The 23,639-nt window shown below is 38.0% G+C and overlaps 1 protein-coding gene across 3 annotated transcripts in view; it reads right to left on the bottom strand.

Annotated features, from left to right (window-relative positions):
• Positions 1-390: 390 nt before the first annotated feature.
• Positions 391-23,639, bottom strand: part of abcc6a (ATP-binding cassette, sub-family C (CFTR/MRP), member 6a) — a 58,797-nt gene continuing 35,548 nt past the window's right edge. For 2 of the 3 annotated variants that reach the window (XM_073953716.1, XM_009302206.4), the window contains 26 exons: positions 23,515-23,576; positions 23,275-23,406; positions 22,628-22,834; positions 21,576-21,753; positions 19,778-19,939; positions 19,570-19,662; positions 18,152-18,355; positions 16,882-17,028; positions 16,690-16,777; positions 15,899-15,968; positions 15,665-15,791; positions 15,080-15,256; positions 13,434-13,601; positions 13,145-13,337; positions 12,891-12,969; positions 12,178-12,286; positions 11,879-12,086; positions 11,478-11,788; positions 11,124-11,323; positions 10,725-10,851; positions 8,726-8,827; positions 8,424-8,570; positions 7,926-8,084; positions 5,897-6,063; positions 4,367-4,561; positions 391-1,796 (listed from right to left, as the gene is read on the bottom strand). In XM_073953716.1, the coding sequence (XP_073809817.1) occupies positions 1,688-1,796; positions 4,367-4,561; positions 5,897-6,063; positions 7,926-8,084; positions 8,424-8,570; positions 8,726-8,827; positions 10,725-10,851; positions 11,124-11,323; positions 11,478-11,788; positions 11,879-12,086; positions 12,178-12,286; positions 12,891-12,969; positions 13,145-13,337; positions 13,434-13,601; positions 15,080-15,256; positions 15,665-15,791; positions 15,899-15,968; positions 16,690-16,777; positions 16,882-17,028; positions 18,152-18,355; positions 19,570-19,662; positions 19,778-19,939; positions 21,576-21,753; positions 22,628-22,834; positions 23,275-23,406; positions 23,515-23,576 (3,921 nt within the window). In that variant the 3' untranslated portion in view covers positions 391-1,687. The remainder of the gene's footprint in view (positions 1,797-4,366; positions 4,562-5,896; positions 6,064-7,925; positions 8,085-8,423; positions 8,571-8,725; positions 8,828-10,724; positions 10,852-11,123; positions 11,324-11,477; positions 11,789-11,878; positions 12,087-12,177; positions 12,287-12,890; positions 12,970-13,144; positions 13,338-13,433; positions 13,602-15,079; positions 15,257-15,664; positions 15,792-15,898; positions 15,969-16,689; positions 16,778-16,881; positions 17,029-18,151; positions 18,356-19,569; positions 19,663-19,777; positions 19,940-21,575; positions 21,754-22,627; positions 22,835-23,274; positions 23,407-23,514; positions 23,577-23,639) is intronic. The other variant, XR_012407676.1, reaches the window with a different exon arrangement.

Here is a 23,639-nt window from a genome sequence, read left to right as displayed (position 1 = left end):
CTCCAGAGATTTTTGTGAAAAATCTGCAGGCTTATGTGGAATGATTTTAGAGTATCATAACAAAAATAAAAAGTAATAGCTTTTTAACTTTTATTTAGTGTTTACAATGCAAATCCAATTAGATCCACTTCATTTGTAATCAAGTCTCTCATATAATATCTCCTCTAAAGGACTGAAAATATCACTTTACAAACTGTATTGTAAATAAAACAAATGAACATTTTCATATTAGTCAATAATATTACTGAAATTAAATTTACACAAGTAAATAAATAGACTGGATTTTCTGGAAATTCTGGATTACTGCACGCAGAGATTCTGTGTGGGCCTAATTATGAACGTTCATCATCAAATACAAAGATATTTATAGAAGACACGTTTTAGACAAGATGTCAAAGGTTTCTTTATACAGATATTACAAGTATAAACATACAAAACATGAGATGAAGTGTCAAAGATTAAATATAAAATATAAATAAAATCTGGAGTGTCAAAAAGGCACTTTGCGCATTGTCTTACAAGACGAGATGTAGTGTTTTTTATGTCCAATTTTAAGATTAAAATATTTCTAAAGATCTACAGCATAGTTCTCAAACTCAATTCCTGGAGGGCCGCAGCTCTGCACAGTTTTGCTCCAACCCTAATCCAACACAGCTGATCCTAATAATTGAGGTGAGTCTTGATTAGTTGCATGAGCGGTGTTTGATTAGGGTTGGAGCAAAACTGTGCAGTGCTGCGGCTCTCCAGGAATTGAGTTTGAGAACTATTATCTACAGTAACCATTAACAGAGAACAAAACACTTGGGATTTCTCAAACTGAAGTGCAAATTTGCGAAATAAAAATATCTTAATCTTGCCTTCAGTATGCTGAACTGTATTTTCTTGAGATATTAGATCAGCAGTTATAAAGACGTGTAATATTACTCTGTACTGCGTGTATTTTCATCTGTTCTTTTTTTGTGTGTGTCTGTGTGTACTTTGGCTGAAACAAACACCACAAGCTACTTGGGCGACTATACTGCATTTCTCCCTAAACCCTCTCGTAAAGCTTTAATTAGTGTCTGAAAAGGAGTCTGGAATTTTTTCTGGGAATTTCAGGTCAAGTATATGTGGCAATATGTTAGTAAACATATTTATTCTCCTTTCTTCACGTAACTGTCTGTGAGAAGAACTGTGAAACCACTAGAGCTTATATAAATGTCTTCATTGATTTTTCTTTTTATAAAAACCTGCCTAGCATCTTAGCTATTCACATTCATGTTCTTTTATTGAGTGTGGCACATGCATAACACTATCCTCCCTCAATACCTTGTGCCTGTTTAATTAGATGCAGATTTACAGGTTTCTATCAGCTACAACTTTCTGTAATAACGCTGAAAGCACCATTATTTACTTCCGGCAGAATGCTAAACCCCTTTCCTCATTCTTTAGAGCTGCTTAAAATAGCACTGTCCATGGAGGTAACCTGAGTAAACACTTGCATCTTAGCTTCAGTTCAGATTTATCAAGCAAACCATTTTCATATCAGGGGAAAAGTGTAATTCAAGTGCCTGGGCTTTTTTGTTTTCCTTTGTGAAGCACCAGGTGGGTTATGATGTCCCTCTGTGTTCTGCACTGAGAAATGAAGAATCTGAAGATTCTGTTTTCACCACATGAGGGCGCAAGAAGACAAGCGATTTATAAAGTCTTACAAGAGTCCAGCTTCCCGACACATGTAGTAAAACTGGCCTCTCTTTGCTATAAGGTTACTGGGAGAATCCATTTCAACGACATGTCCTTTATCCATAACAATTACCCTGAGAAAACAGAAAAACATGTATTAAGTTTACAACAATATGCTCAAATATGTAGCATACGCTTAAATACCGCCTTCCAACCATGTTCCCAAACTGTTAAATTGACTTATGATGACGTAAGTATTAATATTACTAAAGCAGCAACACATTAAGCTATTACTGCCATTTGTGCGGATAAAAACAGTGGTTCGTAGTCATTTACTGATTTAATGTCGTTACATTAATTGATTACGTCACAAATAAACACGCGGTTTTACAAACTTTAGTGTGTGGGAGTGGGAATCGAAAGGGTGTGGCGATCAAAACTAACTTTATATTTAGGCTTATTTAGATTAGCAAATGGGCACGTTGTGTTATGAAAACCTGCTAGATATAAACAAAATGCTCATTTAGTGTTTATTCACTCTCAAGTTGTTCTAAACCATCATTACTTTTTTCCCTAATAAATGCAAAATAAGATATTTTAAAGAATGCAAGAAACAATAACCATCGACTTCCATAGTAGGAAAAACAAACTATGGAAATCAATAATTACTGACTTCCAGCATACACTTACCGGCCACTTTATTAGGTAACAACTGCTCATTAATGCAAATTTCTATTCAGCCAGTCATAAGGCAGCAACTAAATGCATTTAGGCATGTAGACATGGTCAAGATGATTTTCTGCAGTTCAAAACGAGCATCAATTGGGAGGAAAGGTGATTTGACTTTGAATGTGGCAGGATTGTTGGCGCCAGACAAACTGGTCTGAGTATTTCAGAAACTGCTGATCTACTAGGATTTTCACCCACAACCATCTCTAGGGTATACAGAGAATGGTCAGAAAAGATAAAATACCTGTGGCTGTTCTGTGGGCGCAAATGACTTGTTGATGTCAGAGGAGAATGGTCAGGCTGGTTCCAGCCAATAGAAAAGCAACAGTAACTCAAATAATTACTTGCTACAACCGAGGTATGCAGAAGAGCATCTCGGAATGCACAACACGTCCAACCTTGAGGCAGATGGGCTACAGCAGCAGAAGACCACACCGGGTGCCACTCTTGTAAGATAAGAACAGGAAACTGAGGCTACAATTCACACAGGCTCACCAAAATTAGACAATAAGAAAAGTGGAAAAATGTTGCCTGGTTTAATGAGTCTCGATTTTTGCTGTCACATTCGGATGGTCGGGTCAGAATTCAAGTGGTGCTCGCTGCAGAGCCATTTGAGGGGAGATGAGCTCCAGCGAAGGGGAGCTTAAGCTTGAGCTCCACCTTTTTTGCACTTCTTCTACGAGTGATGTCACTGGGGGTAGGGTTAGGGGTGGGGTTGGTGTACGCATTAAAACAGCTTACAGGAGGAGGAGCAACAGCTCATGCTCCCCCTCGCTGGAGCTCAGCTCTCCTCAAATGGCTCTGCAGCGAGCACCCTCTCTCAGAATTTGGCATCAATAGCATGAAAGCATGGATCCATCCTGCCTTGTATCAACTGTTCAGGCTGGTGGAGGTGTAATGGTGTGGGGGATATTTTCTTGGCAAACTTTGGGCCCATTGGTACCAATTGAACATCATGTCAACGCCACAGCCTACCTGAGTATTGTTGCTGACCATGTCCATCCCTTTATGACCATAGTGTACCCATCTTCTGATGGCTACTTCCAGCAAAATAACGCGCCATGGTTCGCATAAACCGCGAATCATCTCAGACTGGTTTCTTGAACATGACAACGAGTTTACTGTATTCAAATGGCCTCCATAGTCTTCAGAGCTCAACAGAGCACCTTTGGGATGTGGTGGAACAGGAGATTCACTTTATTGATGTGCAGCTGACAAATTTGCAGCAACTGTGTGATACTATCACGTCAATGTGGAGCAAAATCTCTAAGGAATATTTCGCGTACCTTGTTGAATCTATGCCACGAAGAATTAAGGCAGTTCTGAAGGCAAAAGTGGGTCCAACCCAGCACTGGTAAAATGTACCTAATAAAGTGGCCGGTGAGTGTATTTTATTTTATTGTCCTTTGTGTTCAACAGAAGAAAAAACTGAAACATTATTATGATAAGAAATGAGTATTTAAATTTTGGGTGAACTATGGTGTATCCAAAATCGTATACTACAACTATATCATTAAAAACAGTTTGTGAATTATAAAGAAAGTCAGAAGTGGGCAGAAACCAGTAGGCAAGAACCAACTGGATTAGTACTGAGATTCTGAAGTGTTTGTCCACAGGACATATTATGAATGTAAATGACACTGGCAGATAAATGACCTCATGGCTTACAGGATAAATGCAGCCAATGTTGTCTAACCTGACTAAGGCCTATTCTTATTTATAGTTCCAGAGTACCAAAAGGAAATGCAAAAGTTCCTGTCACATTTGTTAATTTTCAATTGTCAGTATATAATACTGCATTATATTCAGCACAGCTTGTATATTAGTTATATTTTAAGCAGTTTTTATTTGGTTAATGTAACAAGCCAATGAACACAAAAGAGAATATTTTTATATTTGAGCATATTTCCAGTTGCAGTAACATGGTCTAAACTCTTTGGCAACCAATGATTATTAGCTGCATATCATGACTTACTTTGTGTAGTCCATGATGGTATTGAGGCGGTGTGCTATAGTAAGAACTGCACAATCCTCAAACTGGCTGCGGATGGTTGACTGGATCAGCGTGTCTGTCTCCAGGTCCAGTGCAGCTGTTGCCTCATCCAGCACCAGAACTTTTGTCTTTCTGAGAAGAGCTCTTGCTAGGCATACCAGCTGCCTCTGACCAAGACTGCAGGAGAAAATAAAACATTCACCACTTTTAATCTCAATCAAAAAAAAAAAATAAAAATCACACCTTTCCAGGTCAATTGTGATTAAGGAATAAAAATACGGTAACACTTTATAATAACTACACACTATAAATCATTTATAAAGCATTAGCAAATAGTGAATTCATTATCCGTTAAGCATTAACTCTACATTTATAAACGTTAGTAAGCAGTTTATAACTGCAGCTACAAATGCTCTATTCTTGACTTATAACCACATTTAAAATGTGCTTAATAATTGTATTTTCATACTTAGTAAATGATTAATTTTTCATTACTAAATTAAGTATCGCATCATTTACAAACAAGTTGTATTTTAGAGTAGTTGAGGGTTTTTAGGATCATTCAGAATGAGTTAGTAAATGATTAATTAACTATTGAAATCAACATTTATTAAAGTGAGGACTATTTATGCTTTATAAATCCCTTATAAATGACAAATAAAGGCTCAGTATCAAATGAACTATAATCTTTGCAATCTTTTCTAAAATGTAAAATTACTGTAAAGTTTAAATAACAGAATAACATTCAGAATAATTGCTGAATAACAGGAGTGTCAAAATACAACAAAACTGGATAAAACAACAATATAATAATTAAACAATGTAATAAAATGTAATTTTTAAACTCTACAGTTATGCATCTGATTTTATTTTAGATAAGGTTGCAAAGATTTATTTTTTATTTGAAGTACAGTTTCATTTGTGTATCTTTAATTGAATAGGAATGAATAATGTCATTTTTCCTGTTTAGAATTTAACTTAGCCTTTATTTGTCATTTATAAAGGATTTATAAAGCATGAGTAGTCCTCACTTTAGATTAGGTCACAAAACTAGGTGAAGTTGAGTTAATAAAGCATTTATTAACATTCATAGTAACCATTAATATATGCCTGAATAATAAGACCTATAAACGTTAATTTCAATGTATTATTAATAATTTACTAACTCATTCTGAATGATCCTAAAAACCCTCAACTACTCTTAAATACAACTTGTTTGTAAATAATGCGATACTTAATTTAGTAATGAAAAATTTATCATTTACTAAGTATGAAAATACAATTATTAAGCACATTTTAAATGTGGTTATAAGTCAAGAATAGAGCATTTGTAGCTGCAGTTATAAACTGCTAACTAATGTTTATAAATGTAGAGTTAATGCTTAACTATTTGCTAATGCTTAATAAATGATTTATAGTTTGTAGTTATTATAAAGTGTTATTAAAAATACTTCAAAATACTTTTTTAGAGATTTGAAATTGTGAAATATTAGCACACTTGGATGCACATACCTGAGATTTTCTCCACCTTCTGAGCATTCATGGTTGAGTTTATCTGGCAGTTCAGACACAAAGTTTTTAAGATGAGCCAGTTCCAGGGCATTCCACACCTCCTCATCAGAATAGGCGTTGAAGGGGTCGAGGTTCATGCGGAGAGATCCAGAGAACAGCACTGGGTCCTAGGAAGATGCAAAACACAGATTTGTTAGGAGTTCGGAGATAATTGAAATCATGACTATAGCTATGTTTTCATCCACTTATTTTATGCACAATTTGAAATATGGCGGGGCTGCATGGTGGCGCAATGGGTAGCATGTAGCAAGAAGGTTGCTGGTTCGAACCTCGGCTGGGTCAGATGGCGTTTCTGTGTGAAGTTTGCATGTTCTGCCTGTGTTCGCAGGTGCTCAGGATTCCCCCACAAGTCCAAACACATGCGGTACGGGTGAATTGAGTAGGCTAAATTGTCCGTTGTGCATATGTGTGTGAATGAGTTTGTATGGATGTGTCCCAGTGATGGGTTGCAGGTGGAAGGGCATACACTCCGTAAAACATATGCTAAATAAGTTAGCGGTTCATTCCACTGTGGCGACCCAGATTAATAAAGTGATTAGCCAAAAAGAAAATGAATGAATGGAATATTGCATAAAAAAGCTTAATCGAAATAATTATAAGCACATAAATAAAAAACACGTCTTATCTAATCAAAAAATTAGCAAAAACTACAATGGATACTAATTTACAGAATAAATTCCAGCATGTCATGTAAAGAAGTCATGTGATTTTGTTTACACAGAACGTGTGATGATAAATGGTTGCGATGGGATGGCAATAATGGACAAACCAGTGGACCAACCACATTGCACAACATCTGAAATGTTTTGGTCATTTTTAAATGCCTTAGCTAAAGTCTGTCATCAGAGTGTTTGGTATTAATACCTTCCAGAACTGTCTTAAACTGGTGTGCTCCAAAATTTAAATGGTAATTTATTATATAATGCAATGGTCCTTAACCACCGGGCCAGGTACCGACACCGGTCTGTGGACCAATTGGTACAGTGCTGCATAAGAAATCATGAATTATTTTTTGTCTGAATGATCTTTTATTTTTAAAAAATAAATCTAACATTTCACATTCGGTCACAAAATTTAACCCACAAGCAGCAAAATGAGTAAGAAACAGACGTCTTTGGAAAGTTTCATTGCTAAGGGGAAAATACCCAGTAAAGGACTCGCAAACTGCTAAGGAATGGATCCGCAACCCATTTGTCAACAAATCAGGTGAATCCACAATGTCTGTGCAAGAAGATCAACTGGTGGAAATTGCAAATGACGGTGGCCTTTGAGGAGCTGTTCGCATATGGCATCTTTTCTAGAGTTCGCACACGTTCGTTATTTTTAATGCAGGTGTGTGGCTTGCACACGCAAGCACCGTGATTTACTCGTGCCTTCCAAATGCACCCAGTTGAATGAACGCACCGGGAGTCACATGATAAAAACTGACCGATCAGCTTCAGTTTGTATGTCATATGCACACTTCAGTAGACTAGTTGTCTCAGACAAACACCTTTGTCTGCTTTGTAATTTTCTCCATTAATAAAACATGTAGCAGAGTGACAGCAATGTTTTTTCAGCTTGTCATCCTCTTAGAAAACGGTTGATGGTCGTCAAGCAACCTACAAACCACTAACACCCCCCACTTGTCCCGATTCACAGAAAAAAATTGTTAAGTGTTGACCAGACCACAGTCACAAAAAGGCTGGGGACCACTGATATGAGGAACAAGGCCCACAGTGACTTCTCCCACCACAGCAAATTTCATTTTTCTTTTTAAATACTGGCAGAAATTTTTGAAAGTTACAATTTTGTTCTGTTTGACTCATTGGATGGAAACGGTGCTTTATTCGTAAATGTTTCATGCGATATTCCAGTATTGCAAATAGTTCTAATTCACATCTGTGGATGGAAACAGCTTATGAGAAACAGTTATTATTGAGCAGGCTAATTTTAGTGCCACCAGGTGAAGTATATCAGTTTTACGCACTTGTGGAATAATGGTGATGCGGGATCTTAGATCATGAAGCCCGATCTCTGCGATATTGATTCCATCAATGTAAATCTCTCCTTTTGCTGCTTCCAAGATTCGGAAAATTCCAAGAGCCAACGATGACTTTCCTGCACCAGTTCTTCCCACAATACCAATCTGACAAGAGAAGGAAACAAAGAGTCTGTGAGAAAATGTTCAGCATTACTTAACTTCCAGACAAGGAAATTATAGAAGCTATTATTAAGAACACTTTGCATTACCACAGTCGTGTATAATTACAACGGTGCGCTTTTACAGTATATCCTACTTAGTACTTTAAAAATGGATAAATTACTTGGTTTAAATAAGTTTTATCTTTATATCTTTGGGCAAACTATTCCCTCAAGCTCTACAAGAATCTAGCTTTGTCCTAGAAAAATGAAGCAAAGAATTGTGTTAAAAACTGACAGCAATAATATTTTTAAAAGTAGTTGCTCATTTAGAATTTATTTATACCTTCTCCCGCTCATGGATGTGAACAGAGATGCCCTTTAGAGCCAGCTCAAGGCCTTTACGGTATTGAAGGCCATAATCTTGAAATTCTATGGTCCCTGTTTGAGGCCAAGAAGGGGGCAAAGAGCTTCCCTCTATGCTCCAAGCTGCCTGTAAATAATGATATAGAGAGAAATGAGGTATGGCAAAAAAATGCTTGCCATTGCTTATTGCAACAATGAAAGAAATGGGCTCTTAGAGCTTTTGTTTTCTATAATTCATAGCACATTATATTTGGCACTGAGAGGCTGTACATCCACACTCACTTCTTTCGGTGTGTCTGCATACTCTTTCACTCTCTCAACTGACACAATGTTGTTTTCTACATCTGTCCATGACCTTACAATCCAACTCAGGAAGCCGGTCACCTGAAAGGTAAGCAAACACATTTAAGCATTTTATAATACAAGATTGACTATAAAGGATCCCATTTGCCTGATCTTTATTCAACACAAAAGAGCTATGATAATGACTGCATTTACTTCTCTGGTTTAATTTAAAAAACACTGACCACAAATGAAAGATATACCACAGCAGATCTTGTGCAATAATTAAGTTATTGTGAAGCTGAGGTTTGAGGGTGAACATTGCAAGAGTGAGGCTGCAACATGCAGTTTCTCTAGAATAGCTCTTGTAATATTTGCGTCATTAAAGGGTTAGTTTAAAACAAAAAGGACAATTATGTTATTATATACACATTCTCAAGTCATCGGAATACAAGTTAAGATATTTTGGATGAAATTTGAGAGCTTACTCATTCTCCATATTCCACAATTTCTTCATTCAAAGTACAGTACTTACAAAAAAACCTGACCATATGCCTTAAGCCAGGGGTGTACAAACTCGGTCCTGGAGTGCTGGTGTCCTGAGGAGTTTAGCTCCAACTCTAATCAAACAAACCCGAACCAGCTAATCAAGCTCTCACTACATATACTAGAATCTTTCTGGTAGGTGTGTTGAGGCAAGTTGAAGTTAAACTTAGCAGGACACCGGCTCTCCAGGAAAGAGTTTGGACACCCCTGCCTAATTTAAGTGATTTAATCGAAGTGTTTTGACATTTGTGTGCACATAAAACATTATGACACAGTTGATTACAGTTTCTTCTCCTCATTGTCAGTATATTGTGTATGCTCAGTAGCCTTATGTCCTTTGGTAAACCCACAGAGATACCCACACGCAACTTTCTGTTTGAAACAAAGCCATGCACATCTGCGGTAAAACATCAGAGGCACATGAACCTGTGCCCTATACTGACACTTAGAAATGTTAAAAAATGTTAAAGTCATTATTTAGTTTTTTTTTTTGTGCACACAAAAGTATTGTAACTTGTTAATATTCAGATTGAACAATAGTCTGTTTTAAGGATGTTTTTTTTTTCTGAATTTCGAATGAGTTGGGAAACTCGCTGTCTATGAAGGATCAAAGAGCTCTCAAATTTGATCTAAAATATCTCAGTTTTCCGAAGTTATGCTGTATTCACACCAGATGTGGCACATGCAAATAAATCATGCTATTCGCGTGTCAATAGAAGTGTGAACATTCACATGTGAAATTCACTTCACAATAGATGCAGATTCGCATCATGGGCCGGGCTTCTGTCTCCCCGGTGACTGTAGCTTTGTTGCTAAATGGTTAACATGGATTTTATTGAGATAGTAGCTGTGCTGTTTGCGTTTTAGGAAGGCTGAAAAACAGCATAGTTTTGTTTGGCGCCGTGTCTGATTCCACTAGATCCTTTCTGAAGTGCACCCAGCTCTAAATTCATCAACTTCTCCAAAAACTATACTTGGGTGATTGAGGCTTTCAGCAGTGCTTCAAACTTAGCCAATCCCATTTCGATGAACTGTCTGGTGTCGGCAAGAGGATTTCACCTCGGGACACCAACAACAGGCTCCACGTCATAATCACTCCCCTACAATAGCAAGCTCACGATTGATTAACATGGCACAAATGTCCGCTGAAGATTTTTCAACTCGATGAAATTCTACAAAACAATCAACTCGTGCCGCTTCATTCTTCAAGCGTGAGTGATTTGCACCCTAAGTCAATGCAAAGATGACATCAGACATTCTGCACAAATGAGGCAGCGTGAATGACGCAGATTGTGCCGCAGGATGTATATTCACATCTTTGCATTGATTTAACGATTTAACGCTTCATCCACGTTTGGTGAGAACACTGCATCAGGGCATTGAACAACTTCATTAACAATTATAAACACTATAATGCCAACTTCTTCCTAGAGAATGAAGAAATGATTCACACCTGAAGTGAATGAGACACTGCCAGTCCAACCATTCCAGGGCTCAGGGTTCCTTTTGCCATCACAGACAGAATAGAAGCAGCAAGAACAATGCCATTACCCAGAAACTCCAAATTTACACCCAACCACCTGCATAAAAACACATCCGGAAACTGGAATGAGGTTAAATGGCAATGCAATTTCAGTTAATCAAAAAATTGTGCTCAGTAAGATCCCACATAAGTGAGTGTCAACACAAGAAGTTGTCTTACAGTACATCAGCACATTTTTTTTTCATTCTGTATGCACTTCATTTAGCTGTTTTTGAATGCAAGAATGCTTACTTTGTGAATGGTGGACTACTTTGTGGTTGTTTGTAAGTGCAGATGTGGCTATAAAGTGAATTTTGATGAGTGCCTCACCTTGTGGCTATGAATCTCGGGAAGTAAGCAGTTTGGTTATGATCCACCTTGTGATTGGCACCCATGATAAAGCGTGACTGCTCATTAAATGCCCGGATGACACTGGCGCCTTGCACTGTTTCATTTAAGTGCGTGTAGATGGGAGAGCGACTCACTGACTCCAACCGCCGCAGCTGGCAGGATGTGGCCACATAGAAACTCTTCAAGGTTGAAAAGAATTAAAGAGAAATTTTCGTAAACATTCCTGCTAGTGTCAGGTATTGCTGGTATCAGCAAAAAGGATCAAGAGCATTCTAGCATTTGCAGTTAGGAAATTAGACATCTAAACCCCCACAAATGTAGATTCAAGCATACCTGTATGAAACCATAGAGGAAAACCATAGGGAGGATGATAACTGCAGCGAAAGGAGTGGCCATCAACACAATGATACAGACTTCTGTGAGTTTGAAGAAGTAACTTAGCATCATCTTTAGCCCATCTGGAATCATATTGTCTATGGCGTCTATCTCTTTAGCAAAACGATTGAGGAGGTTGCCGCTGGGAGTGGATTCAAAGAACGACATGGGTGAGTGGAGAACATTGTTCAGAAGGTCCAAGTGAAGATGACGAGAGGCAATGATGCACCCTAATGAGATGGCCACAGTGGTACCAAATATGGAAATTCCTACATACAACAAATGATGAATTAGTTACATCTGACACTGACTTACATCAACTGAAGTTGTTTGTGGTAAAGCGGTAAAACTTTACTCACCTTGTGCAAAGCCGAGAGCTCCATAGACTCCCAATTTCAGATCTGTGTTTAATTGAGTGCCGTTGATCACAGGCTGGTCGGCCCACAAGCTCAACCAGTAATTATTTGACAGAGACGCTGCTTGTTGGAAGGCGTAGAGAAATACTATGGAAATTATTAAAGGTAAACCAATGGTACGGAAGTATTCGATGTACATCTCAAGTTTGACCTTTTGGGACAGAAAGAAGACAAAGTCAAACATTTGATTAAATAAAACAAAAATATTTTGAGAAGAAAAAGAATTTAATAATAAATCTTACTCTGCCTATCCGTGCTTTGTCAACCTTCGTAAGTTTCCCCAGGTCCTCTGGGATGTGGTCTTCATCAGAATCAGGTAGTGGTTCAATAGCAATGCTGTTTGTGTCACCACTGAAAGAGGTTTAAATCATTTAAGTCTTGACACTTTTAGGATATTTAGTGAAGAACTGATACAGCTGAGTGTGATTAGTACTATAGAGAGTAACACTGAAGTCAGATTTGGTTTAATGCCTAAAGTAAGAGCCATGGTTAAGCTCAAACATACCTCCTGGCCAAAAAAATCAAGCTTGCTGTTTGTATTTAATTCTTAAGAGTCTATGGTCGGATCTTTAATGTAATGATTAATATTTTTCTGGCATATTATATGTTTGGCAACAATTATTTAAAATCTAACCTAGTGTGTATCCCATGGTCAAAAATAAAAATGCCAAGATCAAATGGTTTAAAATGTGAAGGAAGGCATATGATTAGACCACCAGTTGAACTTAACCCCACTCAATGAGGCGTTCCTCATCTTTAGGATCATTTTCAGATCTGATTACATTGTGTTTTAAAAACTATTTGCAATGTCATAATCCAGAGACTGGTCACCCAACTTTGACCACAGTCATCATGCATAAATATAAGATTTAGTTTCAATTTTCTGGATCATTTAAAGTAATTATGTCATTAAAGTGTTTGTTAGCAATGCATTAGCAAATATAAAATTCCATACCCGATTAACTGCTCTTGAGATAGATCCCTCGAAAACGGCATGTAGTCAGTAACACTCAATCTTACGGACTTTCTGGAGCCTGCAAGTATATGAATTAAAAATAAAAATGATCAATAATTCTATTTCCATGGGTTTTTTTAACATTAAAGCAACACAGAGAAGATCAGCTTTTAACACCAGTGTTCAAACTTATATAAGAAGTCCATTATTTAATGGTGAATGCCTCACACAATCACACAGCGTAGCAATATTACCTCTTTGAAGGGCCTCCGAAAAGCACTCTTTCCTTTCGGAGTTTGCAAACGTGTGGATGAAATCAGCAAAAGCCCCATTGCGGTTCAGAAGTTCTTGATATGAGCCTCTCTCACTGATCTCCCCATCCACCAGAACCAAGATCAAGTCTGCCTGAGGCAGGAAGCTCATGCCATGGGTTACCAAAACTCGTGTCTTTTAAATAAAATGTGAATGTTAGATTTTGAAATTGCTGAGAAATAAGAAAATGACCCACCCCGCCTGTCGAATGAACCCTGCTAGATTAGTCACCTTGTCTCTCAGTATGCCTTTGGGCCCAATGACTTTGTTGAAAATGTGCTGACCGACGTGTGCATCCACAGCAGACAGGGGATCATCAAGCAGATACACGTCACCTTTCCTGTAAACAGCGCGTGCCAGGCTCACCCTCTGTTTCTGTCCTCCAGACAAATTTAAACCCTGGCAAAACAATTTTGTTCATGATTAAATCAAAACTCTCCAAGTGGAATGGAAGAAAGATGTACTTGGTTTGAGTGGACTATCTGCTACACACTACTGCTACAGAGCAAGAACAGACTTGTCACGGCCAATAGATACACAGATTGCTCTGAAAATCTACAGTATACTGCAGCTGCATGAACAGGCATATAGCTATAAATCTTGTGGCATGATATTTAGCGAGGCGGAGCTGGAGGGTTTCAGAGGAACTATATAGCAAACACTGAACCAGACTATTTAAAATTTGAGCAGGCAAAATCATTAGATTCAGAATCAGCAGGAGCCGAGCAGAAATTATGTGTTCGCTTGCAGATTACTTGTATCTCTAAATGACTGAAATAGGTTTTTATATTCACTTAAGTATTCTTCTGCATACAACCGAATACGCCTATTTCACTTGGCTGCCATTTTAAAAAATGAAAGTGAGGCTGCGTTGAGGAGAAACCAGGTAGTATAGGATCACCACTGTAAACATTGCAGCAACATGCTGTGGACTATAAACCTTTAGCTGTTTCAGTGATTTCAAAATGCACAAATGGTGTAAACATCTCTTTAATATCATTCAGTTGAGTTTAATTTAAACAATTAAAAGCAAATTAGACGGCAAACAAAATCACAATCTCTTTAAGAGTAATAAGCTTAAGTGCCATTCTAGGATTCAGTTCATGGCACCATGTAAACACAATGGGGACGCTTCCCCACCGGGTGAGCAATAAAGCAATGCAGTTCTCTGTAGCACACCCTTGTGTTGTCTGTAATAGTGTTTTCCTGGTACTGAAATTTTAAAAACGTCTATTTCCCACTAACAATTAATTGCTGCTGAGCGTGTTATTAAACCGCTGATTTGCCATAGTAGTAGTCTTAGTAGTCTTCACGGAGTGCAAACACAAATACAGGCACAGTGGAGCGTTTTAAAACTGCAAAGATCAGTCGATTGCTTGTTTGTGTTTGCACTCGATGAAGATCGGTGAACTGATGACCTTTATGGCCAATCACAGTCATTTCCGTTGAGCACTGGTGAATACTATGGCAAATCAGCGGTGCTTAAATGTTAACGGAAAATTTATGTTTTTTTTTTTTATTTCAGTACTGAAATTCAGTATCTTGATAAGCCTAATATAGTGAAAGAATCAGTTTATTAACTTGAGTTTAATAAATGGCATCTAAAACGTGTGTTTAGGAAAGAAAACACTAGCTAACTAGTGCCATTTCCCTTAGCTCAAAATGAGGTCTGATATCCCTTTTTATTTTTACTATCCATTCAGGACGGACCCTCAGGTTACTCGGAAGGCAGTAAAATGATAAATGTGTGTCACTTTCTCTCTGTGACTCAGGCAATATTTCCGGGAATCTTCGATTTTGCGTATTTTGCCGCGTTATCATTCTATAATATAACTTTAGCTCATTACTCTACTTTGGGTAAAGCATAGGTGTCTCACCTTCTCTCCAATCTCAGTGGCATCTCCTGCAGGTAGATTGTCCAGATCTGGCAACAGGGCACAGGCCTCCAGCACTCGCTGGTACCAGCTTTCTTTTTTTTCCCGTCCAAACAGAATGTTATCCTGCAGACTGGCGTTTTGGATCCAAGCTTGCTGGGGTACGTAGGCAATGGAGCCCTAAATAGACAAAAGCAAAGAAATACTATTAAAAAAATCAACTAATACAATTTTGGAATGTGATTAGTCCCTTTTAAATAATGAAAAAATGGAAATAGCATTTTACTGCTTTGGAACTTTTTCTAATTGTTAAAATGGCTTGTTTATTTACAGATTTACATTGAATGCATTCACATTGTTGTCAGACCACTGTACCCCATCTGCATGTAAGTACACCTCTGCATTATATATATATATATATATATATATATATATATATATATATATATATATATATATATATATATATATATATATATATATAATATTTTAAAACAAGAATGTCATTAAGGTAATCTACTGTACAATCATGACATGCCTTTCAAAGTCATTAGGACGTTATAAGTTATGATTAATTTGTTTAACAACCTTGACTGAGACAGTCCCGCTTCTTTTTTCAGTCTCCCCAAGCATGGCAGAAAGCAGCGAGGATTTTCCACTGCCAACATGGCCGACAACAGCAACCAGTGAGCCACAGGGAACTTTAACACTGATCCTGCTCACACAAAGGGAGTAAGTCAGGGGGAAAGTTGATGAGAGTTGGACACAAGTTGGCTGAATGTCTATTCAGGTGCTTTGTGGAAACTTTCCGGATAATAATACCTTTTTAAACATGGGGGTCCATCCTTAGACCAGCTAAAGGTTCCATTATCAAACACGACACCATCCACATCTAACAAGTAAAGAGGAACGATTAAAGACCAAAGTAAATAATGTTATAGCATGCCTTTATCACCAACCATAACATGCAATTTATGCAGGCAGCATACAGTATCTGCACACATCTATCTACAAACACAAATTGTTCAGGAGAAAAGCACAGTTGAAATTACAGAGATTTCTTTTGGGAAAGCAGATTTCTTTTGCAGCTTGTGGAATTAAAGTCTCAGTTTAATTACACAGTCTAATTTGCATCATCTTCACAATAATCATTTTCTTTAAGCTATCCAAAACACCTTTGATGAATGCAACACACCCACGTTCGCTAATTCACAAGTAAAATAAAATGAGATAAAAAAAAAAGCTCAGAAGCCTATTCCCTGAGATGTTAGGGTTGGTTACAAAGAACAATATGTTCTGAAAATGATAAATGAAAATAGCGTACATAAATAAGTCGAATGAAGGTTTATGTAGGCTACACTGCATTCTTATGTAGGACATCCAGTGTTTTCAAAGATCATTGTTTTTCCCAGTGAGGGGAAGTGAGGCATCACTACCATCTAACTGTGAAATTTGGAAGCTATTATCAAACTGCTGTTAACCTCACACTCACTCATATTTCTACTGACAGTCGGAAGTGAGGGGCAGCCTCACAATGCACAAACAGAATAGAGTCTGTTTTTAGACCTACATGTCTTTCACACAATCATGTTTGTCAACAAATGAGCTCTCACCAGATTTGAAGGATTCTCTTGCCACGTTGTCTGGTTTGAGTTCATCTTGACACAGAAATTTTCCCAGGCGCTTTAAGGAAACAAGAGCCTACAGCACAAGAAAACATCTCTAAATATATCTACTAGAATCCTAAAATAATAAATGAATAAATGGGCATAATATAATGATGTTACAGCTCAGGTCATTCTCACCTGCATGGTCGTGCTCATGGCAAATGGAAGCTGGCTTAGAGGAGTTTTCAGTATGTTGATGAGAGCCATTGACACAAAGATTTTTTGAGCATCCAAGACATTCTTATCATCAATGAGCACATAGACACCAAACATGGCAAACGCAATCTGAAAAGAAAGGAAAGCACATTCTTTTTTGTCATCTGTTTATCTATGCTCATATAACGTGATATAGTTTTAGTTTCTTTCCAAATTCCTCATGAAAGCTGGTGGCAGTTTTGGTGTTCTAGATTTACAACTAGAGACCAGTGTCAATTTCAAGACCATATTTTCCCAAAGCATTTTGGACTCAATTTTCGACTCGAATGAGCTGGTCTTGACTTGTCATAAAAAATATTTGCCCAATCCCAATTCTACCACTTAGCCCCTCCCTTTAACCCACGTTTTGCACGTTCACAGGAAAGAGGTAGGGGTGTCCCAATTCTCTTTAGCTGTAAGGGGAAGGGCTGGATACCCCTCGAAAAGGGAGATTTTTCAGGACCACACTCGAAACCAAGGGGTACCAAAATTTCCCAGAATACACCAGCAACAACTGCAGCACAGCTTTACTGGATACTCAGGAGATAGATTTTTTTGTCTTTATCACAAATTTTTACAACAGACAAGAACATGTTTTAATACATTCATATCTGCGTTAGTTTTTTTACGGTCATGCTTTAAAAAACTAAAATAAAAACCGCTATCTGTAATCCCTAATAATAAATTCTGTGTAGTAATCCTTCAACCTACTTTCACATATGTCACTCGATGCCACTCGATTCCCCTGTCAGAAAAGTCTAGTGGTCGGGAATGAGCTTTTCACAGTGTCTGCTATACTGTTACTGTTGTTTTTGGTGTGTTTACAGAGATGAATATGGCCAGAGTGTAAATGCACAGTACAGTTATGAACTTATTGCCCCGTTATGATAACATAATATATGCCTTCAGTGATTTCCTGAATATAAATACCAAAAAAAGACAACTGGAATAACTACAGCAATCGCGATCGTCAATCTTATATGAAGCAAGAGCTCACAATGACATTTGATGACGTGTGCAGGTGTCCCATTTCTTAGGGGTACAGCTCTTCCCCTTTACACTTTGTTTCAAGGGCCAAGGGTTAGGGTAGGGGTACAAAAATAGAATTGGGATTGGGCCATTGACTTGAAGCCAGACTTGAGTCCATTTCTGGTCTTATCCAAATACTACAACATATCCCTGACAGAGTTTTAAAAAATCTCCATTTTCTTACCAGAAAGGATGACGAGTTAAAGGAGGCAAGAGACACAGAGTATAAGATCTGTGATTTCTTCAAAGTTTTAAGCTCCTTTTCTCTGTATCCTAAGACCTGCTCCAGAAAAGCCTTTTCCCAGGCATAGAACTTCAAAATCTTGATGCCATTGAGAATCTCATTCATTAGCTTGACTCGTCCATCCATGTACTTCATTTGTATCTCCTGTGGAATGAACAGAAAAAAACTGTCATCAAAACATTGCTTGCATTGACATGGCACCACTAAATTGCATTTTCTTCCATGGTTGGTCCACACACACAAAAAAAAATTCTGTCATAAAATACTCAATGACAATTATTTAAATTGTTAGCTGAACAAACACAATGGTTTAATGTTGAACAGGGTTGAATTGGGTTGAGCAATTTCCACTGGTCTAAGCTAGACTTTCATTCACACTGAAGACGGCAATAAATTCCTTACAGCATGTTAAAATATTCTAGAAAACAATTGCTATGAGAGATCGACTCAATCAGTGGCATGCCAAATGTCTGTTGTTTTCTAAAACGAAAATTTTCAAACTTTTATTGCCATTTGTGAGCATTGTGGTTGCTTTGCTTTGGAGGAAACATGGGGAAACTTCAAAGGAGAAAAAGAAGCTTGAATCCAACCCGCACACCCACGCTGGGCTCACTTCACTATCTAAACCAGCTGTGGACCCTTCATGGTGACTTACGTTAGAGCTCATTTATAGCGCTCCACTATAGTCTCATGTTTTGGATTAATCTAGATTTTTTTCTTTACCTTTATTGAGAGTCTCATTCAAAATTAGGCATCCATCTATTGCTAATCCACCTATTTGATTAGCAGCACTAACATTGTAAAAAGCAGTTAGTTACTTTATTTTAAAAAGTAAGGTAACCTGATGCCTTTGAAGCGACAGGTTGGATTACTTGAATTTGAATTGAACTCTTCTTGCTTTACATCACATACATTAAGGAGCATGTAGAGCAATGGTCTCAAACTCAATTTCTGGGGGGCCACAGCTCTGCAATTTTTCTCCAACCACCACCAAATCACACCTGCTTAATAGTCTCTTGTAGTTTTGAACACCTTGACCAGTTGGATTAACTGTGTTTGATCAGGGTTGTAGCAAAACTGTGCAGAGCTGAGGCTCTCCAGGAATAGAGTTTGAGACCTATGATGTAGAGGAAAATTTTAAAATTGCAATTGGGGGATTTCAAATGTTTCAGATGTTGAAAAACAAAACCTAAATTTAAACTCCCTCTAATCTACAAACATGTTTTTAGAATGAGTGGATGAATCTGTTAAGATAAGTTAAAGTATTCTCTTGAATTTAGATTTTCTTCTTTAAGGAGTCCAGGCCTCAAATAAGGTAAGTGAGAACACAAATATCCTAATTTAAAACAATGCAATACCTGGAGCTTGCTTCTCTTTCTTGCAATAAATCCGTTCAGAGGAAAGATGAAAATCACTGTGGCAATGCCCGCAAGTGCTGAGGGTCCCAAATGCTGAAATAAGTCAAATAAGAAAAGTCTTGCTTATTTTTATTGGAAAGCTAAAACAAATATTCAGCCACGTTCCCGAATACTGAGATATTATAATAGCAAATAAATGAGCCCTCACCTGCCAAAGAAAAAAGAGACAGAGTGTGACCTCAATGGGTGCCAGCCACACTGCATTGAAATACACCACAAAATCCATCAGCTTCTGTGTATCGGCAGACACCAGATTGACTATCTCCCCTACTGTGCAGGTTCTGCGCGCTGAACTGTTCATAACAAGAGACTGAGAAAAAACAAGAATGCAGAGACAAAGGCACTGATTAAAATTGTGTTGCTTGAAAGTTTAAACACAACATTATAGTTTCGTTAGTCTAACAACATTATGCGCAAAAACAGACACCTTCTTAATCTTTACATTGAGCCTGTTTGGTCCATAAAATCATGGAAATGAATGTTTATTTTAGTGGTGGGCTGTTATCGGCGTTAACTTGCTGCGTTAACGCGAGACTCTTATCTGGCGAAAAAAAAATAACCGTTAATCTATTCTCAATATCGGGAGCTGGGTCTATACTACGCAAGCTTTGATGTCTTTCACCTTGATATTTTAGCATGGATGTATACCTGGCAGAATTGCACTGTGGGTGGCAAGAACGAGTCTTCAAACCTGTGTGTATTCCTACTTTAATATGACCACATCAAACGTGACAAGCTAACATGGATGCAGTTCACTAAAGTGAATCTGATTAATGTTAGCTCCACATCTAACAGGCTCCTGTAGAGTTTATGTGTTCGAGTAAAACATATACGAAATTTAAAAATAGACTGGGTGCTTTTTGAAATGAATGACGGTGAATGTAAGTCAAACCGGTGAGCATCTGACAAAAAAGTGCCTTTCTGAATCAAATCAGCAGCATGACCTTCTATATCTTTCACTTACCTCAAAGACACTACTGACTACGCTTACATGAACATCTGTAATCTAGTTATTTGCCTTAATAGACAATAATATAATTAAAGTGGTTCTGTGAAGTGGTTTCATGTAAGAGTGTCCTGTAATTTTGGGTGACTAACTGCAGTTCAGCAGTTTTACCTTCACTCATGAACATTTCATTCATGCCCCCGTGACAAACTGGGGTATTAGAAGCAAATAAGGAGTAAGGACTGGTGAGAGTGTTATAGAATTTACTAACGTACGCCGAATGGAAAGAAAAAAACTTTCATATTTCTCGATGTATGTGTGTGTGTGGTGTGCGGTCCTTTACTGACAGCCACGTGTGTGAATCTTGTTGGAAAATATGGCGAAAAGTCCTACATGCCGGTAACAGTTTGATTGTGGTGTTTATTTCAATAATGCCACTAATATCTGAATACTCCACATCTTGATTCCATTTCTGTTTAGTTCAGTTATGACTTTAGTCGGATTAAAGTGATTAAAAATCGCTGTTTCGAGCTTTTCAAAATTCATGTTTAACTGAATAAACAGTTTGTAAACACAAGTACATCTTTTTGAACATCATTTATTTTCATCACCAGTTATCATAGTAGAACAGTTTCTCAAGCAGTTTGTGATGCATTTTGGAAACAATAGATTAGCCCCCATGCGCCACCCGGTCTCAAAGACTTTCTTTTAGTCATTTGGGTAGCACACATATTCTGAATGCCTTCAGCAGAATTCAAATGAGCCATTTTAATCTAGATTAATTCCAAGAATAAAGTGAGATTAATCTAGATTTAAAAAAAAAATCTATGCCCGCCTATAGTTTATTTACAACATTATACAAATGTTAAAAATACATACATTTTTATAATGTGTAATTACCCTGAAAGCATTTCTGAAAATACTCCCATTACTTAAAACCCATGCACCATTTACAAAACAATATACTCAAACCAGGTTTTGTGCAGATGAGAGGACCTACCTTTCTGTAGACTAGACCCATGACAGCTGTTTTGACCCTCATGCCCACAGTAAAGCAGGTGTATGTGTATTGGTGGTTGAAAACAGACTGAAGGCAGGACAGGAGGAACATAAGTGTGGCGTAGAAATAGCCCTTCCACAGGGGTGTGTCCTCATCCTTCATAAAGCCTAATAAAAGACTTTAAAAAGAACAAGGTGTAAATAAAAGTGTGATTCATTACAAAGGAATTAGCTGATTACTGATGTAACTAACCATTTGGCTTGATTCCTCTATAACAGACCACATCCAACCATTGTGGTTAAGCTCAAGGTTTACAGTAGCGCTTAAACCCACAACTTTCTTTAAAAAATTTTCAAATGAAGAACAGTCGATTTGTTGAACCTAACAAGAAGTAGCATGTTCAACTGGATGAATGTTTTGCTGAATGCTGACCAAATGCTACAAAGCCTACCTTGGTTACTGTGACCATGAATGTTTTCACAGCTCCCACCAAAGTCCACCTTTTTTTTGACGCTATAGCCCAGTACAATACATCTACTTGCTACAGTTTGGATCTCCCTGCAGTTTGCTGGTAGCTGACTGAACCTCCCATTTAGCTGGCTGCTTTCCTATAGTAACCACAACCCCGACAGTGTTCCTCTACCCTCCCTGAAGCTAACACGTCTACGGCGGACAGAGCGCTGTGGTCATCTCTCGCTCTCTCATGCTTTCAGACTTGAAGCCATAATTGCTTCTCTCTGGGCATAAACAGCATGATCTCTGTCTGGCTGGTATGGCGTCTCTGACTCAAGCACCTGCCGCACACTGCCACTTCCTGTTTTTATCCCAAGATATTGTGAACCGTAAGATGTCTATTCTAAAAATATTTTGATAACCCAGCGAGCTGTCTTAAAAAGCACAGAGGGGCCATCTGTGTTTATCTGAAGGCAGATCTTCACATAAACATGACCCAAGGTCTGACTTACTCTAGATATACCAAAAAGCCAAAGTTTATGAACTTAAACTAAGGATGAGGCCAAGGTGACTCATTAAATCACCTTTGAATTTCTCACCTTAGAACTTGTGGAACTGAAAACATGAAGACATCGTGGACTATAAGGCACAGGGTGCCGGTTAGGAAATATGGTCCGAAGCTGCGCGCAAGTGTTCTTAAGAGGCAAAATCCCGAACTCTGCTCCTTCTGAATCTTCCTGAGCAGTTGGGCTTGGTCTGGTAGACGAGATCCCAAAGCAGCACTGGTGCTCATGTGGTTCTCCTGCCTGCAGATGGAGAAAAGCAAATGCTGGACATGTGCATAAGACATTGGTAAAGCCTAAATGTCATCGTTAAGCTTTTTAAATCCCTCTTCGTAAGTTCTAATTGAAAACAGAATGACATTAAAACATCCTGCGGCACAATGCAAGTTTCCACAAGTTGTAAAATGCATGGGATCTCTGACATGTGAGGCCTTAAAAGAGGATTTCAGAGGACTTTGTGTTCAAAGCAGAAAAGTGTTAACAAGCCAACCAATTGACACCATTCCCCTGTCTCGACCATGTAAGTAGCAGGGCTCCTGTTTGACTTCTTTGACATCTGTCTCTTTCAGATGGAAATGTGAATGCATTGATCAAAGCAGCAGATGCACGGCGACATTAACAAACACCATAAATGTACACGTGCCTCCAAATGTCATGTCTGGAAAAACTTCAATGGAACTTACTGCTGTAGTTTGGTGCGCTTTGCTGTCCATTCTTCCTCCAGGTCAGAAATGATCCTCTCAGAAGTATCTTCTTCTCTCAGACTCCACAAATCTTCTGCTTGCAGAGGAGAACGGTATCCTTTAAATATTAACCTGCAAGCACAGAAAATACAGACTGAATATGTATTACTTTCACTGGACCAAGTATTGTTGCACTTTCATAAATTGAAAATAGTATTCAAAATCATTTTAATTGCCTACCCGCTGAACCACCAGAAGAGGATCTTGGACAAGAAGGACGCATCTTGAACAGGACATGCATTCTAAGAAAAGGATCAAATCAAGTTAACACAAGATTTAGCCAAAAATATATAAATATTAGCGAC

Source organism: Danio rerio, chromosome 6 (genome assembly GCF_049306965.1).
Source record: "Danio rerio strain Tuebingen ecotype United States chromosome 6, GRCz12tu, whole genome shotgun sequence".
NCBI classification, from domain to species: domain Eukaryota; kingdom Metazoa; phylum Chordata; class Actinopteri; order Cypriniformes; family Danionidae; genus Danio; species Danio rerio.
The sequence above is the reverse complement of the archived record's forward strand: the minus strand, read 5'-3'. Positions and strand labels throughout refer to the sequence as shown.